This window comes from Chlamydotis macqueenii, chromosome 3 (genome assembly GCF_036417535.1).
Source record: "Chlamydotis macqueenii isolate bChlMac1 chromosome 3, bChlMac1.mat, whole genome shotgun sequence".
Lineage (NCBI taxonomy): Eukaryota > Metazoa > Chordata > Aves > Otidiformes > Otididae > Chlamydotis > Chlamydotis macqueenii.
Genome location: NC_141558.1, coordinates 70,101,644 through 70,129,164, shown reverse-complemented (window position 1 = coordinate 70,129,164; position 27,521 = coordinate 70,101,644). Strand labels below are relative to the sequence as shown.

Here is a 27,521-nt window from a genome sequence, read left to right as displayed (position 1 = left end):
AGTTTGTTTGAAAATCCCTTTCTCCCTACTTTTCCCACAGTAGAGGAAGGTATTGAGATCCTTTTCAATTTTTTTTTTTACCTAACGTAGGTTTTCATGTCAGATACTTGCCCAAGCTTAGTGTCATCTTCCTTGTCAAATTTGACTGAAACTAGCCAAGCAGTCAGAAAAACCACGTTTACAGAAATTGCCTAAAAGACAGAAGACAGTTTAACTAAATCTACAAGTGAAGGGATCATACTGTATCTGTTTCTAAACTCAGTTACTACAGTACAAACATGATGCTGCTCAGCTCTTGGTGTTGGTCAATAATAGGTTTTCCCCTAGTTTCCTTTTCTAGTTTTATTGACCTTTATTTTGGGTTTGTTCTGTTTTGTTTACTAAACACTGCACTTGTGCAGCAGTCCAGCTGTATTAAAGTGTGTATTTATAGGGAAATGGAAAAGAATGAATGGGGGGAAAGAGTTGAGAAATTAGTGCGTCAGCATCCTGCAGCTTTATTTGGGGGGGGGTTTTCAATAGCTGAGATTAGTGTGCTGATTTTTTTTTTTTAAAGCTACTATCAGATAGTGTCAACTCTCCATACATGCATGTGATTATTATTCTCATATAGAGAGCAGTTTTGAACTGTTGGCAAAAATGATTGCTGTTGAAAAATAATATTGTATTACATAGCAAAATACAAAGTGTTTTCTAATACTTTGTAAGTGTTCATAAAAGTTAAAAAGCAAGTTTCCTGTAAAAGAAAGAAACCGATAAAACATAGTAAAAGAGTATTAGTCACTGCATCAATTTTTGACAAGGTGAATAGTTTTATGCTTCTGTTTGCCTAATTAATTAACTTCCCTCAGTGAAGAAGCGTGTTTCTTAAATGTGAAGTTCTACACAAAGCTGTGATAGCATGTTCCCTCTCCTTTAATGTAATGTCAATTGTGATAAAGGATATGAAGGGTAGACTGAAGATTTAATAAATACTTTGAGACTGAATAAATGAGATCTTTTGTTACAGATGGACACAAGCCATACAAGAACCCTAGTAATAATATTTATTTTAGTGCCTATGTACAACATGGGGAAATAGTATTTGTATAAGCAAGTGCAAATCTATTACCTCCTTATGAATTATACACTAGCATATTGTCATGGTTTAGCCATACTCAGCAGCTGAAATACCACACAGTCACTCACTCCCCCCTCACCAGCCCCTGCAGTGGGATGAGGATGAGAACTGGTAAAAAAAAAAAGAAGGCAAAACACATGGGTTCAAATAAAAAACAGTTTAAGAGAACAACAGAGGAAAAGAAAACAAACCCCAAAACCCCCTCTATAACAGAAAATACTGAAGCACATAATTTACAGTACAATAACTCACAGTGGATCTTTACACCCAGCTTCCTCCCAGGTAGCAGGACCCTCCCCTCAGCACCCTTCTCACTTATACACTGAGCAGAATGTCACAGGGTGTGCAACAGTCCTGGGGCCAATTTGGGTAAATTATTCCATCTGTTGGCTAATCAGTAACCTATCCCAGCTGCGTCCCCCAGCCACAGGTGCCACCAGCTCCAGCTTCTGTCCCAGCTCCATCCTAACACACACGCACACACGCATGCACACGCATGCACACGCACGCACACACGCAGGCACACACATGCATGTGCACACACACACATGCGCACGCACTCGTGCACACACAGGCACGCACATGCAGACACACATGCGCTCACATGCATGCACACACGCGCACACACACGTGCACACGCGTGCACACACGCGCACACACACACAAATTATTACTGCTGAGCAAAATAAATAAATGTTTATGCAAAAACAATGAGAGACTTTTTAGAAGAGGATATGCAAATGACATATTTGAGAAAGCATGACCAATAAAGTCTATACAACTTTATTCCGAAGACCTAAGTAATCCCTAAGCGTAGTTTCCACAACTACAAAATGAAAGGTCAGCGTTGTGTACGCAGGGTCTGTTGACACTGGCATGCTCATTACCCTCCCAAACAACCATAGTAAGTTTGGTAAGAGAAATAACATTGTTCGTGAACCATGTTTATTTATATTCTCTCCTGCTGGACTTTGATCGCTATAATATACAGAGACTTTGGATAAAAAATATTCCAGGAAACTGAAAATACTTGCTGCTCCACTGTCCCAACTTTACAACTGCTACTTACTGAATTCTAGCAATTCCCAGGAGAGGCTGCGGTCTGGTGTTACAAAGGTCCGTCGCTGGGCATACAGGCAGTCAGGCGTGCTGTAGGGGTGCCTCGTATGTTGGGGATAGTTGGGCCCATCCCCACAGTTTTATACACTTTGCTAAAATCTCTGTCCTCCTTGTCTTAGCAGTGACATGTGATGGCAGACCTATGCAAGGGAGAGGATGGTAGATAAAAAGGATGTGGTGTATAATGTTAGAAGGAACGCTTATAAGGTTATAGCATGTAAAAACTTGATAGACGTATGAAGTGGTTATTTTCTCTATTAACCCCTGAATGCACTGCAGAATCCTTGTGCATCCAGGTGCCTGCAAAGTACAGCGTGGCTCTGCCAAATTGATCTGAGTGAAAAAAGTGCATAAAAGAAAGTTAAAAGGTCCTTTACAAGGCAACAGACACATTTTCTGTTTTCAAACTTACATTAACTAAATATTCTTATCTTATCTTAAGACTCTGCTGCATTATACGTGTGCACACATACATACGCACAAGTCTAATAAAAATTTTTCTAGTAACATCCCCACCAACTTAAAAGCATTAGAGCTGCCACTGATCACACTTGAATACTGATTAAACTTTGGTGAAAAAGGGTTTATTTTTCTTTTCTGTAAAGTGGTTAAAGGACGCCCATTTTCTCAACTGAAAAGCCATTTCAACTTTTCTGTGTATACTAGTTATGCATAAGAAGGCAACAAAATTAATTAAGGTATAGATTAGCATCCATTTTCCACCTGCCGCATGTGTAGCAGTTACAGCTGTCTTCTCATTCCAGTCCCCCCTGGCAGGCAAGGGAGAAAGCGGGAAGTGCTCCGCCAGCAACAGCAAGCTGAAGCACCCAAGCCTGGCAAGGTGGAGATGGTCCCCGTTCAATAGCTAGACCTGTGCAGATCAGCCGGTGCATCGAGCTGCCCTGGAAGAACAGACAGGGCAGGAAAAATGGGAGAAGCTCAGCGGAAAGGTGATCAAGCTGGTGGGATTTTGTGCAAGACGTATCACAACATAAACATTTCTCATGGACTGTGGTCACCACGCTAAGAGCGTTAGTGGCTGGTTTAGGTGGTGGCTTTCGGTAAATGGGAGCCTCGGTGGAGTTGTCTTGAGCAAACTGCTGAATGAAGAGGTGTAACTAGTCAGAGGAGAGAAAAGGAAGCACTGCAGCATGCAGCAACTACAGCTTAGCAGACATTATTTTACCTCTTTTGAAGCTAGTAATGAGGTCCCTGGAGCCCACTTCCTCTCCAGTTGTTTGTACAGGACACTTTTTTCCTTCTTGTCCTATCTTCTCCCTTATCTGTAGTCATTAGTATGTAAAAAGACATGCACTCCCGGCTGTTCACAATGTATATTTTGGGCTCACCTGGTATTCACACCTCTTGGCAAAGTTACCTGACTTTATGAGTCCCTTCAGAAGGGGAGGTCATTTGCTAAATTATGATCATTTAGGCTGAATTATTTACGTGAGTACTGCCACAAGCAAACACTTTTGGTGGAGGGAAGTATCAGACCAGGCAATTTAGCCACTTCTGAAAACAAGGTTAGGAAAAGTACACTTAACTCATACAGAAATTAAATCAAACTACCCTGCGAGAGCAATGTCGTTTTTACAAATGTTTAGGAAATAAGAGGAAGATTTTGGGCAACTAGGAAGCTGTCAAAGCTCTAGTGACCTTATGCTTTGCTTCTTCCTTCCTAAGCCAAATGAAGGCAGATCTTACTCTCTCTTCTCCACAAGAACTGCCTGTGGTCCTTCAGCAAGTGCATTTGCAAAAGGGCTTTGAAGGCCTTTTCTGGAAAAGCTGTCTTACCTCAGGGGTACAGGGCCGGCTGAGGTAGGGACAGGCAGCCCTGGGTGACCCTGGGCAGGAGTGGGGCAGAGGTGGGGACACCAAAGTGTTCCCTGTGGGGGCACAGCCAGCACATGGCGACATGGTCAGACTGAGGTATCTGGGTGGCCCCAGTGGTGAGAGGATAGTGTGAAAACCCGACTAGCCCTTATGTGGGCCTCTGTGGGCCTTTTGGAAAGCACCTATTGACACCAAGAAATATCAAAGACGAGCACATTGAATGACCAAGTGGAAAGAAGACAGAAGTCAGGTCAGAAATATGGGGAAAGAGGTCCTAAAAGCATGCCATAGCTGGGACCAGGGGCGGGGAGGAAAAAAAGGAAGGGTGGGAGATGAGGTAGGTGAAGCTGAGGTGATGTACGGTAGAAAGGAGAGAGAAGGCAATGGGACACAAACAAAGGGACATTCTGAAGCAGCAAGGTATGAAATGAGAAGAAGGGATAAGCATTTATGGAAGAAATGCTGAGGCATGTAAAACCTAAGATGTGTTTTGTCTGCAGGTGGTAGGGCGCAGGCGACTGAATTGGAGTGCAAGAACTGACTGGAGGAAAGAGCAGTGGTGTGAGACAGGAGAGGTTTCCAAGAAGCCTTGATTTAGCTGACGAAACATGGGATTTCCCATTATTCTTAACCAATAATCACTAAATGAAAGATTGTCGGTTACACTGTTTCTATTACTTTGTGTCTTTACAGCAGAAAGAAAAACAAAAAAAAAAAAGCAAGGAAAAGATCACGAAAAATATATTAAAAAACCCCTGAAGCGCTCCGTCACGAGAGGCCACAGCTCGCCCCGCGGGGGCCCGGCGTGCAGCAGCCTGCGGGCTCTGCTCCCCCCGCCACCACCCCGGCGTTGCCATGGCAGCGTACGGCGCGCGGGAAGGCCCAATCCTCCCCGCTCCCGCCACGCGGGCGGCCCGGGTGTGACGCGCTCCGCGGGTCCCGCGGCGATTGGGTGCCGCCGCCGGCGCGCGCCTGCGCGGTGGGCGAGGGGACGGGCGGGCGCGGCGGCCGCTTGGCGGGAGGCGGCAGAGATGGCGGTGGAGCCGCCGCGGGAGGCGGTGTGGCCGGAGGGCGCGGGGGCCGAGGCGGGCTTCGTGCGCGCCGTGCTCTCGCTGCCCGAGAAGCCCGACACCACCGTCCGCTTCTTCGAGCGCGGCGACTACTACACGGTGCACGGCGCGGACGCGCGGCTGGCCGCCCGCGAGCTCTTCCGCACCCGCGCCGTCATCCGCCAGCTGGCGGGGGCACCGGGTGGGTGCGGGGCGGTGCGGTGCGGGGCGGGGGGAGGCCGGGCCCGGGGGGCTGAGGGGCGGCCGGTTGGACTCGACCCTCCCGGGGGCCTTGCTGCGGGGGCGGGGCGGCCGGCCGGGGAGGAGGGAGCGGGGGAAGGCGGGAGGGAGGCCGGTCGATGTCGGTGACAGCGGGTGCCGCCAGCAGCCGGTGCAGCCGTGGCGTCTTCTCAAGGGCAAGGCCTCCGGGGTGTCACTGCTTGTTTTCACCTTCAGCCGTGGCGTTTGCAGGCGGCGTCGGACATAAGTTCTGGCTGGCGTCATTTTTTTCAGAGCTGGGGGCCTTGTCAGGGCGAGGGAGCGCGGGGTGCCGCTGTCGCCTCCCCGCTGTAGGTCACTGTGTCGCTGGGCTGCTGGAGCCTGCGGCACCCCGGGCGTGGCAGGGAGCGAAGGCCGCGGTGCCCGCTGCTGTCCTCTGCGGTGATGGATGTGGGGAGGGAGGCATTAAGAGGTCTCCGGATTTTACTCTCCGCTCTGATTCGTGGCTGCTGGGAAGCAAGCATAGCGGAATGCAAATCTTTCTTCGGCCTCTCGCAGCTTTAAAAGGATAATGAGTAGCTGTTTCGAGTAGGGTGCACGTGGCAGATGCTGGCGTACAAACATAGGAAGGTAACTGCAGCAGGAAGCATGGAGCCTAGTGTTACTTCTCTTCCCATAAGCTCATACTGGGGTAGTTGGTTGAACACAAAATGTTGCATAGCCTAACAGCAGTTAATAACATTTTTCCAGAGCACTGGTAGATTTCTGTTTGTGAAAATGATTGTGTGGCATTTGCTGTCATAACTGAGGACTGGACTCATACAGTTCTACAGTGCAGGTGATAGGTAAACAGTGGTATCTTAGTGCTTGACTAATGATGGCCTGCAGAAGTAAATAACCTATTTAATTATGTATTGCATAAGATTTTCTCTTCCATCCACCCCCTGTTGCTTTTTATTTATCTCTTGGTATGAGACGATGGAGCTTGCAGATGTTGGATCTAAGAGCATTGAGATAAAATAACTTGTCAGAAGAGGCAAACCTTTGGTATTATCCTTAATCTCCAGGAACATGATGTTGCAAATTTATTGGCTTATACTTTGCAAAATAAACTTGGTTGGAACCTGTTTGTTATGAATTATATTCTTTATTTTTTTTTGTGCACTGGCATTAAAAAGAGAATGGCATTCTGTTGTACTTTTCACTTTCTATTGCAAGTGATGAGCTAATACATAAAAAAACCCTAAACCAAACAAAACCCCTGAAAACAACAACACCCCCCCCATCCAAAACACCCACACCACAAAAAAAAAACCCCAAAACTTGTGGAGAAGTTGTAGAGCATGATAGTTTCAAGTGCAGAATTTGATATATCTTCCAGACTAGAAGCGCATTATTTTTGTATTCAATTTAAAAGTGATCATTTCACAGATGTAAGCCTGTGACTATCAGCTCTGGTTTTAAAACACTGCAAACTATAGCCTTATCTAACATATCAAACTAAAAGTCAGCATAAAACTACACTTTTTGCTTTCAGGATGATTTCAAAGTACGTATCAGCTTCAGCTGCCACCTGTGCCGTGCTGGGGTATTATGTAGTGTCAGCTGAAAAATTGTTTTGTTGGACATATGCATTGGGAATTGAGAATCTAATTATGTAGTTTTTTTACCTGCTTCTAAAAAAAGTCTTACTGGAGATTTGAGGAAAAAAGAAGAAAGAAAATGAAAAAATACTGGTTAAAGTAAACCTATTTAACTCCTTTAATAAATCCTGTCTAAAATAAAACTTTTGGGTGTGGAAATTCACTGTTTAACATCTGTCATGTAAAGAGAGGAAAACCCTCAAATGCGATGAAGACATGCTAGTGAAAATAGGGATGTGATGATCCCTGTTTATTGCTTGTGCTCACTTTGCATGTCATCTAGCTCTTATGTATCTGACACCAGTCTGAGTAAATTCCACTTGCTGCTCTGGGAGAAAACTTAATAATACCAACCTGAAACCCCAGTTTGTTAGTAGTGGAATTATCTTATTCTGTGAGTGTGCAGGTACCAGAGGTAGGGAGGTAGAAGTGGTATTGTTCCTCTTGGCAGCTGTACAGAGTTAAATTTGTTCTATGTCATCTGCCTGCTCCCTTGTAGGAACAGATGCAAGAAGTTTGTCAATAAGGCACTTTCTAAGTTAGATTTTACTGTAAACTTTTACACTTTTTTTGAGGTGGTTTTTTTTTACAGCATATATTGTGATAAAAAGGGAATGTCTTGGCACGTGTGTCTTACTGTCGTCTGAGAGCGAATAGGGTGACAATCTTTTCTGTCAATGGAAGTGGCTTATCTAGGAAAGAGAAGATGTTATCCAGAATGAAAACCTGTAGCAGGCATCAGCCACTCATTAGGTTAAAATGTGTGAAACACTAATTAGAAAACCAAATCAAGAATATTGTAAGGAGAGGGGAAGGGTGGGAGGAACAGATCTCTTTGTCTGTACGTATGTATAGATTTAGTGAAATTTGGACATGAACATTGTTTTTATTTGGATGTGGAGTATGCTTTCTTAATTCTCAGTATTAACCAGTTAAATGTTGTGGTTTTGTGTTGTTTCATGGATTTTACTTGTTTGCTTCTTTGATATTAAATAGTATCCTTCCTGAAGGCTGTTCTTGGGACTTTTGATTGCAGAGAATAAACTTTATGAACAAATTCAAGTATCTCATGATTTTATTTTTTCCTTTTTTGCAGGAATGCAGAAACTTGAAAGTGTTGTGCTCAGTAAAATGAACTTTGAATCTTTTGTGAGAGATCTGCTTCTTGTTCGTCATTATAGAGTTGAAGTTTACAAGAACAAAGCAGGGAGTAAATCTATCAAAGAAAATGACTGGTATTTAGCATACAAGGTACAGTTTTCAACCTTTCTTTATGATTGTGATATGAAATTTAAGAAAACCCATAACTTTCCTGAGCCCCTCAGCTTGGAGTTTTGGGGTTTTCAGGGACTGGCTTTGATGATATGGTGGTAAATCGTGCGGTCTGTTAAAGATCCCTGTATTTTCTACTCCTCTAAGACTGAAAGAGCTTGTTCTGTGTCTTTGCCGTAAGTTGGGAAATAAAGGAAGTAGTTCACTATGTGTCGATGATATGTAAAATTTTAATGGCTAAAAAATAGAACTGGTGTATGTTTTATACTAATGAACTGTTCAGTATTTAGTTTTATCAGTTGTTGTCCTTTTTAAAGAAAAATAAAAGCATGTGTATATATGCAGACTCTTTAAAAGTATATTTCTTTTCTAAATAGGGTTCTCCAGGAAATCTTGCCCAGTTTGAGGAAGTTCTCTTTGCCAACAATGATATGTCAACGGCCATTGGGGTTGTGGGGGTTAAGCTGTCTACTGCTGATGGACAGAGACTAGTAGGAGTGGGGTATGTCGACACTACCCTGAGAAAATTGAGTGTCTGTGAGTTTCCAGATAATGATCAGTTCTCAAACCTTGAAGCTCTGCTGGTTCAACTAGGACCAAAGGAGTGTGTCCTACCAGGAGGAGAGACTGCAGGAGAAATGGGAAAGCTACGACAAGTAAGGGAACCATTATGGCTTACAGTTAGGCAAAACTTTATCTAAAAAGATGGATTCTAGCTTATTAGCTAGGCTCCATGGTTTATGTAAAAATAAAGGAGCAATATGGTAACTCGAAGAAGTTTTTATTTATGCATGCAAAATGTGTTATTGACTTATTTGCATTTTATTCAGCAAAAGTTGTCCTAAGGCTAAAATCTCTTCTGTCATTCTTCTCTCTGCAACCCAATCTAGCAGTAAATAAATATCTCTTTAGGGTTTACTTCTATGTGATCAACTTCTGTCCCCTGAATATTGAAAATAATTGGTAACTGTGTGTTTATGGATACAGGTCATTCAGAGGGGAGGAATCCTGATTACAGACAGAAAGAAGGCGGATTTCACAACAAAAGATATTGTTCAGGATCTCAATCGCTTGTTAAAATCAAAAAAAGAAGAACAAATGAATAGCGCAGCATTGCCAGAGATGGAAAAGCAGGTGAGCACAGAGCGATGTTTAATGTGTTCCTCTTTTTTAGAAGCAGAATGGTGTGTGCACCTGTTATGAGCTGATCTCCTCTGTCCTCTCTGGTCCTGTTTTAGGCTGGATTCCCATACTTCTGGGAAAGTGTGTTGTACAACCCTGGGTATATTAAGCTATATTCTTGCTGAAGTGTTTAGCAGTTCTGTTCAGCTTGAGTCTGTGTCAAAGTTAGATTCCAGGGAAAAAATGAGAAAACCCTTCACTTACCTCTTTAAAGTAGTAAACTCTGGTAAGCAAAGACTGTGTGCAAGAGATGCTTCCTGTTCATCTGTCTGGCTCAAGTACTGAAGTACAATACTTAAATTATTTTGCATGACAGTTAAATTGGTATTTGAAAACAAAGTAATGTTTGTGATAATATTTTTGTGGTTTATATCATCTTACGGCTCAAGCACATGATTTAGTGCCTGCATGTGAACTGAACATGTTTGTTCTTAGCTGCAAACAAGAGCTAATTTGCTTGAGATAAGCGTGTTTTAATTTGTTTTAAAATGCCCTTCACTGCTGATGCTCACTGCAGGTACCTCTGTAAGGTACAGAGTTATTCTCCCTTAGTGCGTGATTTCACAACAGGTTAAAATTGTTTGAAGTGTGTTGCAGCTGAACAAGTCAGTCATGCTGTTGCCTCTCTTCAGTGCTGGCCCTAGCATTTGTAATCTCATGGAGTGAATCAGATCAGATTCTTGTTCTGGCTGAAAACTAACCCTGAAACTGTGTCCTGACATGATCCATGATATCTCCTTTATCTGCAATAACTTGTTTGTGTTCCTGAGCCAGAAACATCCTGATAACAGCTTTAGAAATCTGGCAAGGCATGCACGTCACATTTTGTTTGTCAGATTATGCAAATATCTAGTTAATTGTTCTTGCACCTACCTAGAAAGACGACGCAGTGCCGTAGAAAATGAAGTCTTGTCAAACAGGATGAGTCTCTTATGGCCTTGCTGGAATTAACATGACTCAAAGACTTCCCCTGATTGTAATTTTCTAGGGGCATTTATCAAATACTGCCCATTCAAGAGTGTTTCTAACTAGAATGTTTCTGGTGTTTGTGTGTGGTTTTGTTGTTTTTTTTTTTTTAAACCACTTCAGGTTGCTGTTTCATCTTTGTCAGCCATTATCAAGTTTTTAGAGTTGCTGTCAGATGAGGCTAACTTTGGACAATTTGAGCTGACTACTTTTGATCTTAGCCAATATATGGTTCTGGATAATGCAGCTGTTCAAGCGCTCAACCTTTTTCAGGTAAGAAATGCACACTTGAATTGATAAATGTCTTGCAATATACTTATTTAGCTGCTTGGTAAGTAGCCTGACTATCCAATTGCAGCTCCCCGGATCCTGATTAATGGAAACTTCTACATTTTAGCTTTGTTTTCAGCTGCTCCTGAACAGTGTGTGTTTTAAACCCTGTTAGCCACTGTTACCAACTTTTTTGTTTATTTTTGTTAGCTTATTTTGAATGTAGAACAGAAGATTATCAAGGAGATAGGAAGTGGCTGCACACAAGTAATTGTAATTTTTTACAGTGAGGCTGGTGGAACACTGGAACAGGTTGCCCAAAGAGGTGGTAGATGCCCCCTCCCTTGAAACATTCAAGGCCAGATTGGACGGGGCTCTGAGCAACCTCATCTGGTTGGAGATGTCCCTGCTCCTTGCAGGGGGGTTGGACTAGATGACCTTTAAAGGCCCCTTCCAACCCTAACCATTCCAAGATTCTAATTTGGTTAACTGTATTTTTTCCCATTGCCTCATTCTGTTAAGTCCCTGCCCACCCTGCCCCACTCTCAAAGATTTCCAACCAAAACTCTTGAACCCGAGTCCTGTTTCTTGCTGCTTTTTTTTTTGATGGACAGGACCCCTATTTTTTGACATTAAGAAGGGCAAACTAGCAAATATCTAGTTTTTCCACTTTTCCTATTCAAAGAGCAAACTGCTGAGTGACTAGGTATGTTTCTGACTTTTCTGTTCAGTCATGATTAGTTTCAAAGTAGAAAAAACTACTTTGTGCTTGCTGTGTTCCAGGGACCAGAGTGTAAGTGCCATGCTGTTTGATTTGCCTTTTTTTGATGGGTGCCAAGTTGGATACAGAAAAAAACACTGATCTGTTCCTAGGTAGCAAAGTTGAGTGCCATTCAGTGAATGTCAATAAACGAACTCTTTTTTCCCTTTCCCCCCTTTCTCTTTCCAGAGCTCTGTGGAAAATGCTAATACTGCACAGTCTCTAGCTGGTTTACTAAATAAATGCAGAACCCCTCAAGGACAAAGACTAGTTAATCAGTGGATCAAACAACCACTTATGGACAAGAATAGAATTGAAGAAAGGTAACAGTATTATGTGTTTGATAGACTTGCACAAGTTACTAATTGTTTTACAGAAGGCTCTTTTTAAGCACAAAATACTGCAACCAAGGTGTGATGGTGGTGGAGGTTTTTCTGTGCTATCCTGTAACATATTGTAGTTAGAGCAGAAAGTGTTTTTCCCTGATGTGAAAATTGACAGTTTAATGTTAGATTAAATGCTTTTTACAATTACAACATTTTAAAGAAGAGTTATGGCATGTTTGGATGGTGAAATGATCCATGCTACAGGCTAAGGCAGTGTATCTGCAACTTCTTAACTGTTATACTGCAAATTCTCAAGCTGTATAATATTTTTATGTCCTTCCAGTTTACCAATGAAAAAAAAGAAACCTACCAAAAAAACCACCAAATTATTAAGCAGTACTGACCTCTTTGTATTTCCGAAAAAAAACAACCTTTGGTTGCAGTGAGGCACTCTTACCGTATCTTGCTCAGATATTCTGGCCCAAATATGAGTGCTCTTTTTCTTCCTTGCTCTTTTGTACTGCTGCCTGTCACCATGCTTCTGCCCTACCAGTATCAGTCAATATGATGCCTTAGAGAATCTGACGAATCTCTGTGAGAATGTACAGGTAATTCTCAGTCCTTCAGAACGGAAAACTGCAAAGGCCGTATTCCTACAGTGTGTGTTTCTCTTGCTTATGTTCAGCATGCAAACAAAAGTTACACTTTTTAAAAACTCATGCTAAATACAGCTATATTCTTACTATTTAAAACCAAAATTCGTGCTAGTCAAGTGAATGGCAGGTTAATGCATTGCAAAATGTGTGTTAATGTGTACCTTGACAAAGCAGAAGAAGCTAGAAAACTGAATTTAACTTTGATACCTTCTCTAAGGCTCATATTTCAGACAAGACATGACAGGTATGTCTGTATATGCTGTTGGACTTCAGCAGATGTCACTACTACCAAAAAAGAAATTTTGTCTTGGTCACATTGATATTTAAAGAAGTTATGCAAAGAGTAGTTTTCTGTCTAGCTTTCTAGAGACTGAGTTATTCTGCTTCTCTTCATAATTTTTTTTCTTTTACTAATCATTTGCAGAATGGTGCCTAGTAACTTGATCAAAGCACACCCAAAATATTGTCAATGTGACATTTAAATATCTGTCCCCAGGTTTATTGAATGCTGTATCTTATTCTGGCATGTATTACAAGAGCTTTCATCATTAGTTCTTGATTACATGCCCAAGGTCTTCTACTTCTGTCAGTTTTGGATTCTAATATCTAAGCCAACTTTAATTTTATGATTATGCTGGGTTTAAGATTTTGAAGGTTATTACTCTCATTTGTAGTTTTCTTATGTCAAAGTAAGCACTGGAAATTTGAACTTTTGTGTGAGATTTGTTTGCTTGTTGCTGTGCATCAGTCTTGCAAGTTTGGAAGAGAGATGGTGTTTTCTTGATAAAGCTGGGATTAAATGATAGGCCGAAAAAGTACCTTGACCTGTTTTGTAGAGTTATGATCATCTCTGCATTTTGTGTTGCAATTTTATATGGCTAATGGTGACTACTTTTAGGAAAAGCTATATTTAAAGGAGGAGGGGAGTAATTAAATGGAGTTAAACTCTTAGGGAAGTTTGTAAAGGTTGATGTATCAAAGTGTTACGAGGTTGAAAGAGATCCACTGATAACCTCCTGTATCTTGCCCAGCCACAGAATCATCAGGGTTGCCATGTGTTAAAAGTAGTTTGTTTTAATCTGTACTTATGGACGCTGAAATAGTAGAATCATGCTTTTTCAGTTTGTTCTGCAGCATAGCTAAGCCTATCTGAATGCTTCTTGCTTTGATGAGTTTAATTATTTGGTTTTGGGATAAAAGCAATGTATTTTACTCATAAGCTTTTGATGTGCTGTCGTCCCAATCTTAATGCTGTTCAAAGTGTGTAGGACTGTTCTTTTTTTAATCCAAAGGAACAAGCATAATACGAGAAGCTGTTAGTGGGACTGATGACATATATTGACAGATTCAAATATCTTTGGAAAGATAGGCAGTTGCCAAGTTGTTTTCTGTATGCTTTACAGTATATTGTGGCTGTTTTAACAATCACAAACTATAATTCAGAACATATAGATGGTTTCAGAAGGAAATGTCTGCACTGATGTTCCTTTGTGTTTCCTTTGTAGTCAAGAGGAGTTAACTGATTATTTCTTTGCTTCAAGTGTGCCACGTTAAAGGACACCGTTCAACACTAACCTGTGCAAAACTCTTATCAAACTAGGCTGAAGTATTCAAGTTGGACTGATGTTATATGACAGTGTGTTGAAGTAAGCCTGTTGTTTTGCTTATACAGAAGGTATTTTGACTTAACCTTTGTTCTGATAGTGTAGAATTGGATGTCTGATGGCTTATTTTAAAAACTGTAAATTAGACTCTTGTAAGCCTCTGCTAAGACCTGTAGGTGGTGCAAGTCGTCTTTTGGAGCTAAATGGATCAGCTTCTTTCAGTAGTTTGTAGCTTGCAACATGTTAACATTTATGAATAAATAGAACAGGGTATTACGTCACTAGTCCATACTAACCATCGATAGAGTAACAATACTGTGGATAGTGCATGTGCTTCAGATAAAATGATGTTTGTCTACTGGAACAGCTCCCAATGAGAACAAAAAAAACCAAGGGTTCCTGATACTTGCCTGTCTTGAAGGACTTGGGGTTGTGTGCATGTCTGGCTGGTTTTCCATGATTAAAAATTAAATATCTGTCATAAGTATACAAGATGACACGATGCTTCTCCCATGTGGTGTGCTCAGAAGGCGAGTACATGAGGTTCTTGCTCCCTGCCTTATGGTCAGCATATTTCCGAAATTAAAATATAGTTGCAGAGACAGGAAGTGCAAATATATATATTAATTGTGTAGCACGATTGATTGTAATACAGCAAGTAACCAGTATGTAATGTTTATTTCATAGGTACTAGGAAGTCTGAGAAATGTGCGTGTTCTGTTATGCCCGGGAAGGGAACTCATGCTGAATATGTCTTTTTTTTTTTTTTTTTTTTTTTTTTGGGGGGGGGAAAACTTTATCTGAAATTTGTGCACAGAACGAATATCAGATTCCCGTTGACCTTTTTAGTCATCTATGCATACTGTGGCCAGACCTCTTATATGTCTCCATCCCGTAGTAGAAAAGGTGGAGGGGTCTCAGTTCCAGAGGAGTTACAGGCTGTACTCTAATGTCACTTATTCTGACTCAAGACTGTTTTGAGCTTTTCTCTTGTGTTCCTAAATACTACACTGCATTGGGGTCTAAATTGTAGAAACCAGTCCTATCTCTAGCAAAGTCAGAAAGTAATAGATTTAGGAAGCTTGAGGTGAATCAATGGCTAGCAGGATGAAATTTCCAAGTTTGTAGAACGTTCTCATGAATCAGTCTTAAATAACGATTAAAGTAGCAGTTTGTTTAAAAATAAAAGAAAACCTCAACTTGTGGGCAGGCTTGAATGGCTTATACAGGGTTTTATTTAGTAATAAGTTAACCTAGCATACGTTTTCTCTAGCAGATAAATGGAGGGACAAGGTGGGGTAATGCATATGGGATAGCTCAGAAGCTGTGTCAGCTTATCTCAGGTGCACACAAATACACAGCGTGGATGAGAAACAGCCAGGTGAAAAGAGAAGTCTGTGCACATTGCAGGCCTGTGATCTCCCTCGGATTGCAGAAATGTGATCAAGCAACCGGAGTGCTGTAGTGCCTACTTTTTATGAAGGCTGGGCAGGGAAGATGGAGAGGTTGTGTTTCTCCAGAGGTATGGCCTGAATGCGCAGAGCTCTGCTGCAAAGGGGGCAGTGGGAGAGGCCTATCAAGAGCTTATGGTTTAGGATTACGTGCCAGCAAGTTGAGGGGGCGTTACAGTGAGTATCTGCAGCACACCTGGCCCATCAAGATGAAAAAGTGGACAAAGCTGCCTTGACACAACAGGAAGAAACATGATCATAGGCCCTGGCTCTCTTGCAGGACTTGAGCCACCCGGGCACCTGCTGGAGTGAAGCACAATACTTGCATCTTTACACATGCTGGCAGACACATCAGCAATGTGGCCTTGCAGCAGTGAAGAGTGACCGCACACTGGGCTTCACTGGTGACAGCAGATTGAGGAATGTGATTGTTCACATCTACTTGGCAGTTGTGAGGCTGCACACAGAGGCTGAGCACTGTATCCAGTATGGGTCTTTGCCGTACAGGTAGATGGACAAACAGGAACCAGTCCAGCAAAAAGCCACTGAGCAGGATTGTGGGCTGCAGCATGTGATGTGTGAGGAGAGGCTAGGGAGCTGGGTTTGCAGACTGGAGAAGTGAAGGCTAAGGGGCAGACCTAACTGCTGGTTTCAGCTGCTTAGTGGGTGGGAGTTGTAGAGAAGGTGAAGCCAGGTGCTTCTTGTAAGGGCACAGCAAAAGCACCAGACAAAACAGACACTAATTTCACCAAAGGTTCATCCAGCTGGACATAAAGAAAAAAAATCTTCACCATGAGTATGATCAGACTCTGGAATGTGTCCTCAGAGAGATAAAGGGATCTCTGTTCTTGTTCAGTGTTCAACTGAAGTTATCCTTGTGAGCAAGGGCTGGAGCTAGTGGCCTTCAGTTTCCTTCTAACCTGTGACAGATTTTCACTACTTTTGTGTTCTTTTCTAAGCTGCAGCTGTTCCCGCAAAGCACTGCAGATAGGCTTTGTTGCTTCTGTCATTGTGGTTAGCAGCTCTGGAAAGACCTTCAGTACTTTTCCAAGTATAGGTCAGTACTTCTCCACAGCAACAGACTGATTTCAGGCAGTTAAATTGGTAGGTGGTGGCCTGCGTCCTCATAAGGGAGGGGAGAATGTGACCAACTTGGAGGTTTGTCTAAATGGCTTAATTAAAATGCACTTTAAATACTGGGAGTGTCCCTAATGCCTGTAAAGAAGCTTCTGAAATACAGGTTGAATCTGAGCTAGTTGGAAGACAGAAATGTGATTTGTTGTTGTCATGCAGATGATGATGCAATAAATATTTCGCATGAAAGAAGTTGTCATTCCAGTGACATGAAAATGGTATTTGCTTCCCAGTAAGCCTCTAGAAATGTTAGAAAAATGTCACCTTTGTCATTCCAAAAGTTATCATCTCTGAGGCCCCTAGAGAAATGTTTGGAGCTTGAAGCTCTCAACACTGCTTCTGTAACCCTCTCCCCTCCCTTCCTATGTTTACTATTTTCAAAACTACTAGAAAACCTGTGTTTTAATTTGAGTTTGCTTGTAAAACTGAGGTTGACAGTGGCTGCTGTCTAGAAACATTAAACAAAAGCTTTGCTGGTCAAACACAGTCAGACAGGCCACATCTTTAGGAAGGAATTTCCATCAAAATCCTAGTTGCTTGAAACCTATTAAAAAGCTTAGATTCTTGTGTTGCAAGAGACTTATTTTTAGTTTTTGTGGGAACAGGAGGATATAAATAAAAGCTGAAAAAAGACTCCTTTCATGACACCTTCAGGTGTGGGTAAGACAGGGTTGCTATTTGAGCTGGAGAAGTATCTAAAATCTGTTTGTGTTCTGTGTGTTATCCAAATAATTTATCTTCTAGGTCAAGGATCAGCAATCAGCATTGCAAATCTGTAAATTACAGGTGGCATTCAGTGGTGCAGCATTGGAGCAGGTAGTCATAGTATCTCCTAGTTGATACTTCCAGCTCACCCGCTTCATCCTGACAAGTTCTCACTTGATGCAAAATAAATAGAAAGATTAAGCTTTTAGTCAGTTTCTTTTGTATCTGAATTTTGAGGCTCAAGAGAAATAAAGATTAAAGTAAAATTTCCTTGTAACGTCAAATTGGTTTTCAGAATTTTAAGAAATAATTGGATTGCTATTTATTTAGGGAGATGTGAATCTGTAGCTGCCATACTGTTCTTTTGCTCTCAGCCTGCCAAAAGGAGGTGGATGGTAATTACTGCAGTAGTTATATTTTACTTAGAATCTCTGTTTAATTATCTCTATTTAATTTTTTTTTCTTAATCACAGCCATAAGTTAATAAAGTTTCCAGTTAAAGTGTGCCCATATGAAGACTTCTACTATGTACGTGTGCTCTCTGGTTTGTCGCACTATCCTAGATGGTCACTAATTTGAACACTGTATAGAGGAATATGGTATATTTTGTGTGAAAGGACAGTGAACATATTATTGTTTCTGCTCTGTTTAATTTGCTCTTGGCAAGATAATTTTGTCTTGACTTGTAATTTAATTTTATTTATCATGCATAAGGGTTATAAAAGTCTTTAATGTTTTGTTTACATACAGTTTTGAGTTTCTCCTTTGGGCAGAATGAATGCAAATGAAGAAATATTTGTTTTTTTTAAGGCAAAGAAATAGAACTTGTTCAATATGCTCTTAGTCTATACTGGTTTAAGGAAATGCACAACTTAGTAATTTAAAAGATTATTAGTGTTCATAGAATCATAGTGTGATTTGGGTTGGAAGGGACCTTAAGGATCATCTAGTTCCAACCCCCCAGCCATGGGCAGGGACACCTTCCACTAGGTCAGGTCACTCAAAGCTCCATCCAACCTTGAATGCTTCCAGGAATGAGATGGAGTGTAATAAACTTAACCTCTTAATTTTAATAATGTATGGAAACTTGCAAGGAATAAAACACTTAGAAAAAAAATAATAATGGAGAAGCCTTTCCTCAGCGGTCTCTAGTCTTTGAAGGCCATGCAATAATATTGTTTTATCACTGGATCCCAAAAGGCTGTATTTAATTAAAAAGGAAGACTGACACAAAACCTCTGCAGTGTAAGGCATTATGCTGAGAAGCAGCCTTAGCTGCTTTCCATCTTCAGTTTCTCTGGAAGGTTTTGGGTGGGGCAGTTTCACTATATGGAGTTTACAAACCTGCCCATGACTGTACAGTACTTCATGAGTTCTTGCTCTGCTGTCTCCATTGTTCTTTGTTATCATAGAAGAAATTGAGGTTTAATAGTAATTCTTAAAAGATGGGCAGTTATTTTCCAGAAGCCTAAGTACTATGTTAATGGAATGGCAATCTTCAAAAAAAAGGTATTGTGAAACTGGTTGTTCTTGTCTTTGTTTAAATTAGGATATTTTTGCCTTCATGTCCTTGACATTTGCTCACACTAGCTGTTCTGTATGAAGGATTTCCTTGGTCTTCAGTGATCGGAATTCAGTGTGAAGGTTTTTTGTTTGGTTTTGACTCTTAAGCATCATGCAGCAACCTGTGACACTGAGTTGTTTTGTAGTTGGCTGGCACTGTCTGTAACTATTTAAATCAAAAAGTGTAGTCATGCTTCCCTGATTGTGGATTGTTACCAGTTCCTTTGTTATTGGCACTGGCACTAGTGTTCATGTAGCTACTTGGTTAATCTTTTGATGGGGAATATAGTATACTAAAATAATCGGGGGTATAATGTTGTATAGCATCTTATCCAGTAGAACTAGCCAGTTGTCAAAAGGGGCAATCCCAGTTCCCCTTTCTGGCCTTCAGCTCCTGCTGCTCCCTTTTTTTGGTCTTGTAGCTACAGACTAATTTTGTTTGGCTTGTTCCTCTGATGAAAACTAATGCATGAAAAAATGAGGAAAGTTGTCATCTAAAATTAATCCTTTTACTCCTCTGCAGCTGGTCCATGACCTGCTATCATAATAAATATGAGAAGATTAACATCTTCCTAAATGCAGATCAAGCAATACCAAAAGCCTGATCTGATTTGTAAATGTTTGCTTTCTCTTGATATCTTGACTTTTTTAGAGCTTATGCTAATTAATTTATATTGTAAGTTGGATTACCAAACTTGCTATGGGAGGATAAATTGAATATCTGCCTATCTTTGAATTGGAAAAGTGTCTGAATCTGTGGAGTGGATCTGTTGAGTACCATTGCTCAATAAACCTTCTGCCTTTCTGACACGTTCACTATGAAGTACTACTTGAATACTTTTTAGCTCCTATGGAAGACAGACTATAGAAATTTTATGGAAAATAATGTATACATGGAAATAAATTAATAAGTAAAATTTCTTGTAACATTGGGAAGACAAAAATAATGTCTCTGCCAAAGTGTTTAGGAGACACTTAGAGAATCTTTGCTTTATGAAATACCATCCTATCACTTTTGTCTGTAAAATTCCTTGAGGGTAAGAGACTGTTTAGTCCAGCAAAATTGTGCCGGTTTTTTGAGGTGGGAGAGGATTTGCTCTGTAAAACATCTTGTATTCAAAGTTGAACTTTGCTGACGGATTTTCTGTATGATTTTTTTTCAATAAGTGTGCATGTTGGGAACTGCTTATCATTCTGTGAAGCATGGGGTTGCTATAGGGTGAGAATTTTGCCTTTTTATCTCGGCTCCTCTTCTGTTGGACCTGTTTAATTCTTTAAAGGTAATCATTTTGTTATTTCTTAATTGGGAATGAGAAGGAGTGGTAAATCAAAGTTGTACTGTTACATAAAACTCTAGTCTGAATGGCAGTTCTCAGTAATAATTGGAAAAAAAAAGCTTTATTCTTATTTGGGAAACATAACTTTTGAGAAACATAAGTGAAAGTTTGTTTTCCTTTTCTATAACTTGGATAGCTGACTTTTACTGTAGGTAACATACCCTGCTGTGGAATGGGAAATGAAAGACACTTGGTTTTGGTTTTAACCGTGACTGGGGTGATCATGTAGGTGTAGGCTGGATGCACAGATCTATGAAAGTTTCTTTAGAATATAGACAGGAACAATACTTTTTGCTTTAAATGTTTTAATATTTTCAGGACCCAAGTCTTGTAGAGCAGGACTGGTCTGCCATGGGAGCAAGGAGCAGTCCCAACTGCAAAGTGAACTATTAATGGGAGCTGGTGAGAGGGAGATGCTGGTAGAACTCTTTGGGTCCCTGCTGCAGGGCATAGGTGGCTTTCTGTGCTATCTGGAGGGAAACAGTGGAACCCTTGACCAGCTGTGGTCATTACCTGCCGGTAGAACTGCTTCTGAAGATCCCTTTCCTTAGTGCTCTGAAACACAGCTTGCAGCCTATGGCTCTTGGCCATGTAAAGAGATAGGTGTGTGATAGTACCATCAGGAGGGCTGCCAGCCTTGCCTTATAAATAAAGAAAAAATACTTCCTTTCTGCTTTTCTTTTTGCTGTAGGGAATTTCTGTGCATGCCTCAGAGCCCTGCAGTTCTTCACTTTGGCATGCTTTATGGCTAGAGGAGGCAAAGTGAGTTCTGCTTGTGTGCTGCTGCTTTATTTGCATATGTTTAAGAATGATGCCAGGCACTCCCTTCCCTCAGGGTCTAAAATATTGCTGTTGCAGCAGTCTGCTTCAGGAGCAAGATCCTAATTGCATCAAGTGATACTTTGCTGGTAAGGACAAGACCCAAGTTTCTATTTTCATAGAATCATAGAATAGTTTGGGTTGGAAGGGACCTTTAAAAGTCATGTAGTCCAACCTCCCCTGCAAGGAGGAGGGCCGTCCCCAACCAGATCAGGTTGCTCAGAGCCCTGTCCAACCTGGCCTTGAATGTTTCCAGGGATGGGGCATCCACCACCTCTCTGGGCAACCTGCTGAACAATGGTTTTCTTTTTCTTTACCTTGCCAAATCTGCTAGAGATGGAAAATGTTTAAACACATGTGCAAAAGTAGCAAATTATTGGTAACCTCTTTCAGAGTAAATAAGACTGCAATAAGTATCTTTGGGAAATAAAACATTATATTGGATTTAACAATACTCTTTCTGAGAATCCTGCTTTGCTTTTTTTATTCTGAGCTCATTAGCTTGCAACCTCACAGTCAACACATAACAGCTTCCAAAGCATTGCTTGATTGTTACAGAAAATAGTCATTTTGTACTTGATGTAGTGTTAGGGCTTTAGTTTACTGCCTCTAGGCTTTGACATAATACTCAAATGGTATATGCAGGAATTCATGTAGGGTTGGAAAGTGCTGCTTTCCTGATACATATTAGTTTTATGTTATATAAATGTAAGTGATATGGAAGAGTGAACACAGATTATCTGGAAGAATGAATGCATTTATTGAATTTAAACATTTATCTGTAAGTGGACCATTCTAAAGTTGCAAATATCCATTATTGTTTTCATGGTAGGATTATTTGGGGACTGAATAGGAAAATCAGAAAAGGCATGAGATTGATGTTTGGATGTGGCTTTCTCTTACGTTGCTTAATCTTTCAGGTTAAACAACAGGGATTCTGATGTGCAACACTTTTGCCTGGCTGCTTAGTAGCACACTGTGTACCCGGTGCTCTGGAAATGTGTGCAATATGATTTCTGTGGCTTCTCTAGGGTCTAAAGCTGCTCTTCAAGCCTTGGACTCTGCATTACAAGGGACTGCTTCAGTAGAGCTGCAAGAAATAGCCTATTCGTGATTGCTTCAAGTTATGCATTTGAGATTAAAAGACAGTAGTAGCAAGTTCAATCCAAAGACCTGTCCTGTAATAGTGGAATGAAGGCCAATTTCTAGTACTAAATACATCCTGAGGGCATCAGATACTTGGCTGGAGATCTCTTGACTAAGTTAACTTCTGACTTGAGGCAGAAGGTATGGCAGGGTGGAGAAGAGCAGCAGGCAGCAATGCTACTGCACCCTTTTTGTTAGTGGCAGTGCTGGTTTGTGCCAGCTTAGAAGTGTTTGTAGGACTGTGGCTTGAGGACATAATTTCCTAGCCAGCTTAAGCCAACATCTGGATACAAGAGGGCTTGTCTGCAGCTGGCAGAGCCACCTCTGAGTTGAGCTAGTTCAGGGGAGCCTCACTGGTGAAAAGCTAACACAGCCACAGCAAATGAAGGTTTGTGTTTAAGGAGAGGACTGCTACTGGGGGTGTCACCTTCAGTGTCAACCTGGGAGGTCGGCAGCTGCCTTCACCAGACTACTAGTTTTGCTTCCTCTGTGGTATGTGGTTGGCGTGTGTGAAGGACAGGATGGCTTTCAATCTGTACCACCGAGCCAGGTCATGCTTAGTCTCTATAACTTTCTTGTTTCTGCAGAGGAAAAGTTTTGAAACTCTTAGTTTGGATCTAGAACTGGGAATCGTTACAAAATCTTTTAGGAAGCTAGGAAGGTCGTCAGAACACAAGGATCGCTATAAATTTAGTGGGATGACAGCATTGTCTTTAAGAAAGCAAACATTACAGGTAAATTGTAAGATGCAGCGCTGTGGGGCTGTTTGTTCCTAGTTTGCTCTTTCTGTTAATCTGCCCTAGTATACGATATCTGTTCGTTGCTAGAAGTCTGCAATTTCACATCCCGCACATAAAGCAGTAATGTACTTTACATTCTGAATTGAGGATGTATATACACTGTTATACTCCTCCACTGTAGTCTTGAAAGTTTTGCTGTTTAGACAAGCTGTGTCTTCTAGTTTAGCTCTTTCTTTTTTTGGGTTATAACTGGTTTTTAGAGGGGGAAGCTGTGAAGTCACTTGGTGTTACAGAAGCATTTATAGCATGTTCTTATATGAGGAAACAAAACCAACTTTGTGCTAGCATACTAAGAAGAAATGGTAACAGGCTGCAGGGTTTGGGCAATAGTAGGTGCGAAACGGAAGAACTTTAGCTGTTCAGCATGGAGGGGAATACATATGAAGGTGCAGGCTACTTTTTTTGGCAGAGAGTAGGAAGAAGCCTTACTTACCTGGGTGCAAGCCTCTCACACAGGCCTGTTGGAATTGACTGGGTTGTCTGTTTCTGAAGTACAGGCCCTTGTGCATGCACGTCTATTTGGAAGAGCTGAAAGAGAGTTTACCCAGATGAACAACTTGTGACCCTCACTCAGACATAAGATTTTGGACCCTAATGATATTGTAGGGCCAAATTATACTAGTTTCATTAAAATAACAACAAGATTTTGACCCCTTTCTTGGAGTATTTTCTCTCATATGTAAGATGTGCTAGAAAGGTAAGTATACAACTCATCCAGAGAGCAATGTTCTGAGTTGTTGATGAAACAAAAACCTGGTCTCAAATATTGTGTCTTCAAAGTACTGGAAGAACTGGTGCTTACGGTGAGTCCCCTGCAAGGCTGCTCCTGTGGCTTGGGTAAATATTGCCACCAACAGGAGGCCTGCTGGCAGACTATCTGCACAACATGTCTGGTGTGATCTGAGTGTGTAAGCTGAGGGATTGAGAAGATCAGGGATATTAAGCTTCTGGTATATAAGTAAAATAAAAAGACCTTTGATAGTATTAGTCTCTCTAAAGCTACCGGGTCCTTATTCATAGGATCATAGAATGGTTAGGATTGGAAGGGCCCTTTAAAGATCATCTTGCCTAATCCTCCTGCAAGAAGCAGGGACATCCCCAACTAGATCAGGTTGCTCAGAGCCCTGTCCAACCTGGCCTTGAATGTTTCCAGGGATGGGGCATCCACCACCTCTCTGGGCAACCTGTTCCAGTGTTTTACAACTCACACTGTAAAATTTTTTTTCCTAATATCTGATCTGAATCTACCTCCCTCTATTTTAAAACCATTACCCCTCCTCCTTTCACGACAGGCCCTACTGAAGGGTTTCTCCCCATCTTTCCTGTGGGACCTCTTTAGGTACTAGAAGACCGCTATAAGGTCTCCTTGGAGCCTCCTCTTCTCCAGGCTGAACAGCCCCTACTCTCTCAGCCTGTCCTCACAGGAGAGGTGCTCCAGCCCTCTGATCATCTTTATGGTCCTCCTCTGGAGTCACTCCAACATGTTCATGTTTTTCCTGTGCTGAGGGCTCCAGAGCTGGACACAGTACTCCAGGTGGGGTCTCACAAGAGCAGAGTAGAGGGGCAGAATCACTTCCCTCAACCTGCTGGCCACACTTCTTTTGATGCAGCCCAGGATGTGGTTGGCTTCCTGGGCTGCAAGCATGCACTGCCAGCTCATGTTGAGCTTCTCATCCACCAGCACACCCAAGTCCTTCTCCTCAGGGCTGCTCTCAACCCATTCTCTGCCCAGCCTGTATTTGTGCCTGGGCTTGCCCCGACCCAGGTGCAGGACCTTGCACTTGACCTTGTTGAACTTCATGTGGTTTGCATTTGCCCACCTCTCCAGCCTGTCAAGATCCCTCTAGATGACATTCCTTCCCACCAGTATGTCAACCGCACCACACAGCTTGGTTTTGTTAGCGAACTTGCTGAGGCTGCACTCTATTCCACTGTCCATGTCACCGACAAAGATGTTGAACAGGGCTGGGCCCAACACAGACCCCTGAGTTGCTCAGGTTTTGTGTTTGTTTTATTTCAAATTGTTTGCAAAGATTGCTCTGATTTAACAAGAAAGTCTTTCCTGCATAACTAAGCACTTCCAAAAGCATGTGTGGGTTGTCTAGATCTCTTGCATTGTTATTTCTTTGTACTTGTCTGAGAAATTTTGAATATTATTTTCATAAATGCATGTAACAACTCTGATTGTATTGGGCAAAATGACCTGGGATGGTCAGTGTTATTTTTATGCTGCTAAGATATGTGCTGGAATAAAGTAATTCTCAGTATCAGGCTTCAGATAGCTGATTTTGCCTCCTGTGTGTCCATCTTAAGTGTCTGTCTTAATACTTCAAAGGCTGTAAAACATACTGGGGTTTTTTGTCGTGAAAAGAGCTTTGCAAACTTAAGGTGATATTTACTGCTTACCTAAGGTGGTGAAAACTGGACTTCAGCTGATTTTTATGAGAGAGATGTTGTTTGTCTAAGGGATGATTGGATCACGAGGGAGGAGTTTGTAAAGTGAGCTTAGGAAAGTGCCTTGCTTATTTCTGACTGGAAAACACAAATGCTGGTATTAATCAACTACAGCAACTTGCTCTAGTGTGAACTTCCTCCAGGGTGTTAAAATTCTGAGTGCTTTGTGTGGAAAAGAAAACCTAATTAGAAGAGGTAAGATGGTGGTTTGGCTTTGCTCTGCCCTCCTATTGAAGAGGCAGTACCTGAGGCTGTAGTTTATTATGCTCTTCTGGTAATTTCTATAGGATTAGAAAAGAAGAATTCATCAGTTTCCTATGTCTCAGTTAAAGGTGTCTGGGGAGGGTTTACCTTGGCTACACTGGATTAAGAAGGTATTTGAGTTTGAAAGAAACCCAAGGGAAGCCAAAATAATGGTACATGAAGTGTTTTCCACTTTCCTTTGATAAAGGAAATATGGAATTAAACTGGTATAACTGTGCATATTCTGAAACTTTTGTGGTGAGATGAAAGTCTTAGCATATCTTAAAGCAGTCCTTAATATGCTGCTTTTTGAAGTGACATTTCTCTGATGAAATTCTCTTTAATAAAGTTGAACAGAAAAGTTGATCTTATTCTGCAGTCATAGAAAACCTTCAGCAGGCAGAGAATACAAATGTATGCTCTTCAGAAGACTTGGCTATTGTGTAGCCACGGGAGTTACAACCTTTCAGATCTTAAAAGGAAGACAGCTTCTGTAAAAGAGTGCATTCTTCATTTGATTTCAGTTTTACCTGTTTTTTCCTTGTGTCATATGGAATTTTTAGTTAGTACATTTTTCCCAATGGAAATGTCTACTGGAATTTGGGATTTTAATTTACTACTCTGTAGTTGTAGTTAAATATATATATAACTCATTATTAAATATATATGTTACTGATTATATATGGATCCAAGTTTCACAATGTGATAAAAAAAACACAGAGTCCTTTTTCTGAGCAGAGGTGCTTGGGGGAAGCGTTCTTCCTGCGTGCACAGAGAGGTGCAGAACTGCCCAGGGTTTTGCAGAATGTCAGTGGAAGAGAGATTAAAACCTAGGTGCTTTATAACTCAGCAACTCACTGGTTTGTTAGGGGTTTTTTTGTGCTGGCCAATCCTGCTCAGGCATTAAAAATATTCTGTGTGTTCTAGCTCTGGTCTTTTATTTTAATCTGTTAGTTTAGTTATTTCTACAGATAGAATTCTTTTCATCCTTCTATGAAATCTGTATACAGATCAGACTTGATTAAGGTTTTCCTGTTAACTTAAACTTGTACAGCCTCTGTGTTGTGGCAGTATTAAGTGCAATAACCTTAAAATCATGATTAAAAATGCTGCATAGATGTAGCAAAGGAAGAAGCAATGTTTTCTGATGTCAAATGTGATGTAAACCTTGGTCGAACGGAAGCGTTGTGATGAGACTTGTGAAAGTCTGTGCCATTTATTAGGTGGAAAACAGGTTTTTGTTGTCTTATTTTGGTGTGGAGTCTTAGTCTTTTGTCTGTTAATAGTAGGTCCAAGAGACGCCTTATCAACAATAAATCATGGGAAAGGGTGAAATGCTTTCAGTTGGATTCCAGAATATTCAACAGAAACTTGGAGATAGGTGGGGATTTTTTCTCTCTGGAAGAGCACGTTAAGCCCAGTGTTACTTGTTATTGCACAGAATTCAAAGCAGATAAATAGCCATGGTTTTGAATAGCAGCAAAAAAGAGAGGGTTATGATTTCCAAGTTCAAGAAAAGTACTTGTGTTGATTTTCAATTATATTAGCTGAAATTTTGTTTGCTATTTGTGTGGGTTAATTTGCAAATTTAGGTAACTGTCTTGAAACAAAGATTTCATTTATATACTAGTGTGGTTTCACTAGTTATAGTTGTTTCTGTTACCTTGACTGTGCTACCTTAGAACTGTGGTGGGAAGTTTTGCTTTATTTTCCTTTCCCTTTTGACTGTGTGTCAGAAACAAGTTATCCAATGTCATCTCTTGTTTGATTACACTTTTGGAATGTTTTTTATTTGTTTCTCTTTGTATTTTCTCTTTTTGTTTCCTCAGTTGAGCTTTATATTAAAA

General features: G+C 41.1%; 1 protein-coding gene across 1 annotated transcript in view; it reads left to right on the top strand.

Annotated features, from left to right (window-relative positions):
• The first annotated feature begins 5,106 nt into the window (after positions 1 to 5,106).
• MSH2 (mutS homolog 2) overlaps positions 5,107 to 27,521 on the top strand; it is a 54,834-nt gene continuing 32,419 nt past the window's right edge. The window contains exons 1-6 of the mRNA XM_086744859.1: positions 5,107 to 5,326; positions 8,083 to 8,237; positions 8,636 to 8,914; positions 9,246 to 9,392; positions 10,530 to 10,679; positions 11,626 to 11,759. Coding sequence (XP_086600985.1) covers positions 5,107 to 5,326; positions 8,083 to 8,237; positions 8,636 to 8,914; positions 9,246 to 9,392; positions 10,530 to 10,679; positions 11,626 to 11,759 — 1,085 coding nt within the window. The remainder of the gene's footprint in view (positions 5,327 to 8,082; positions 8,238 to 8,635; positions 8,915 to 9,245; positions 9,393 to 10,529; positions 10,680 to 11,625; positions 11,760 to 27,521) is intronic.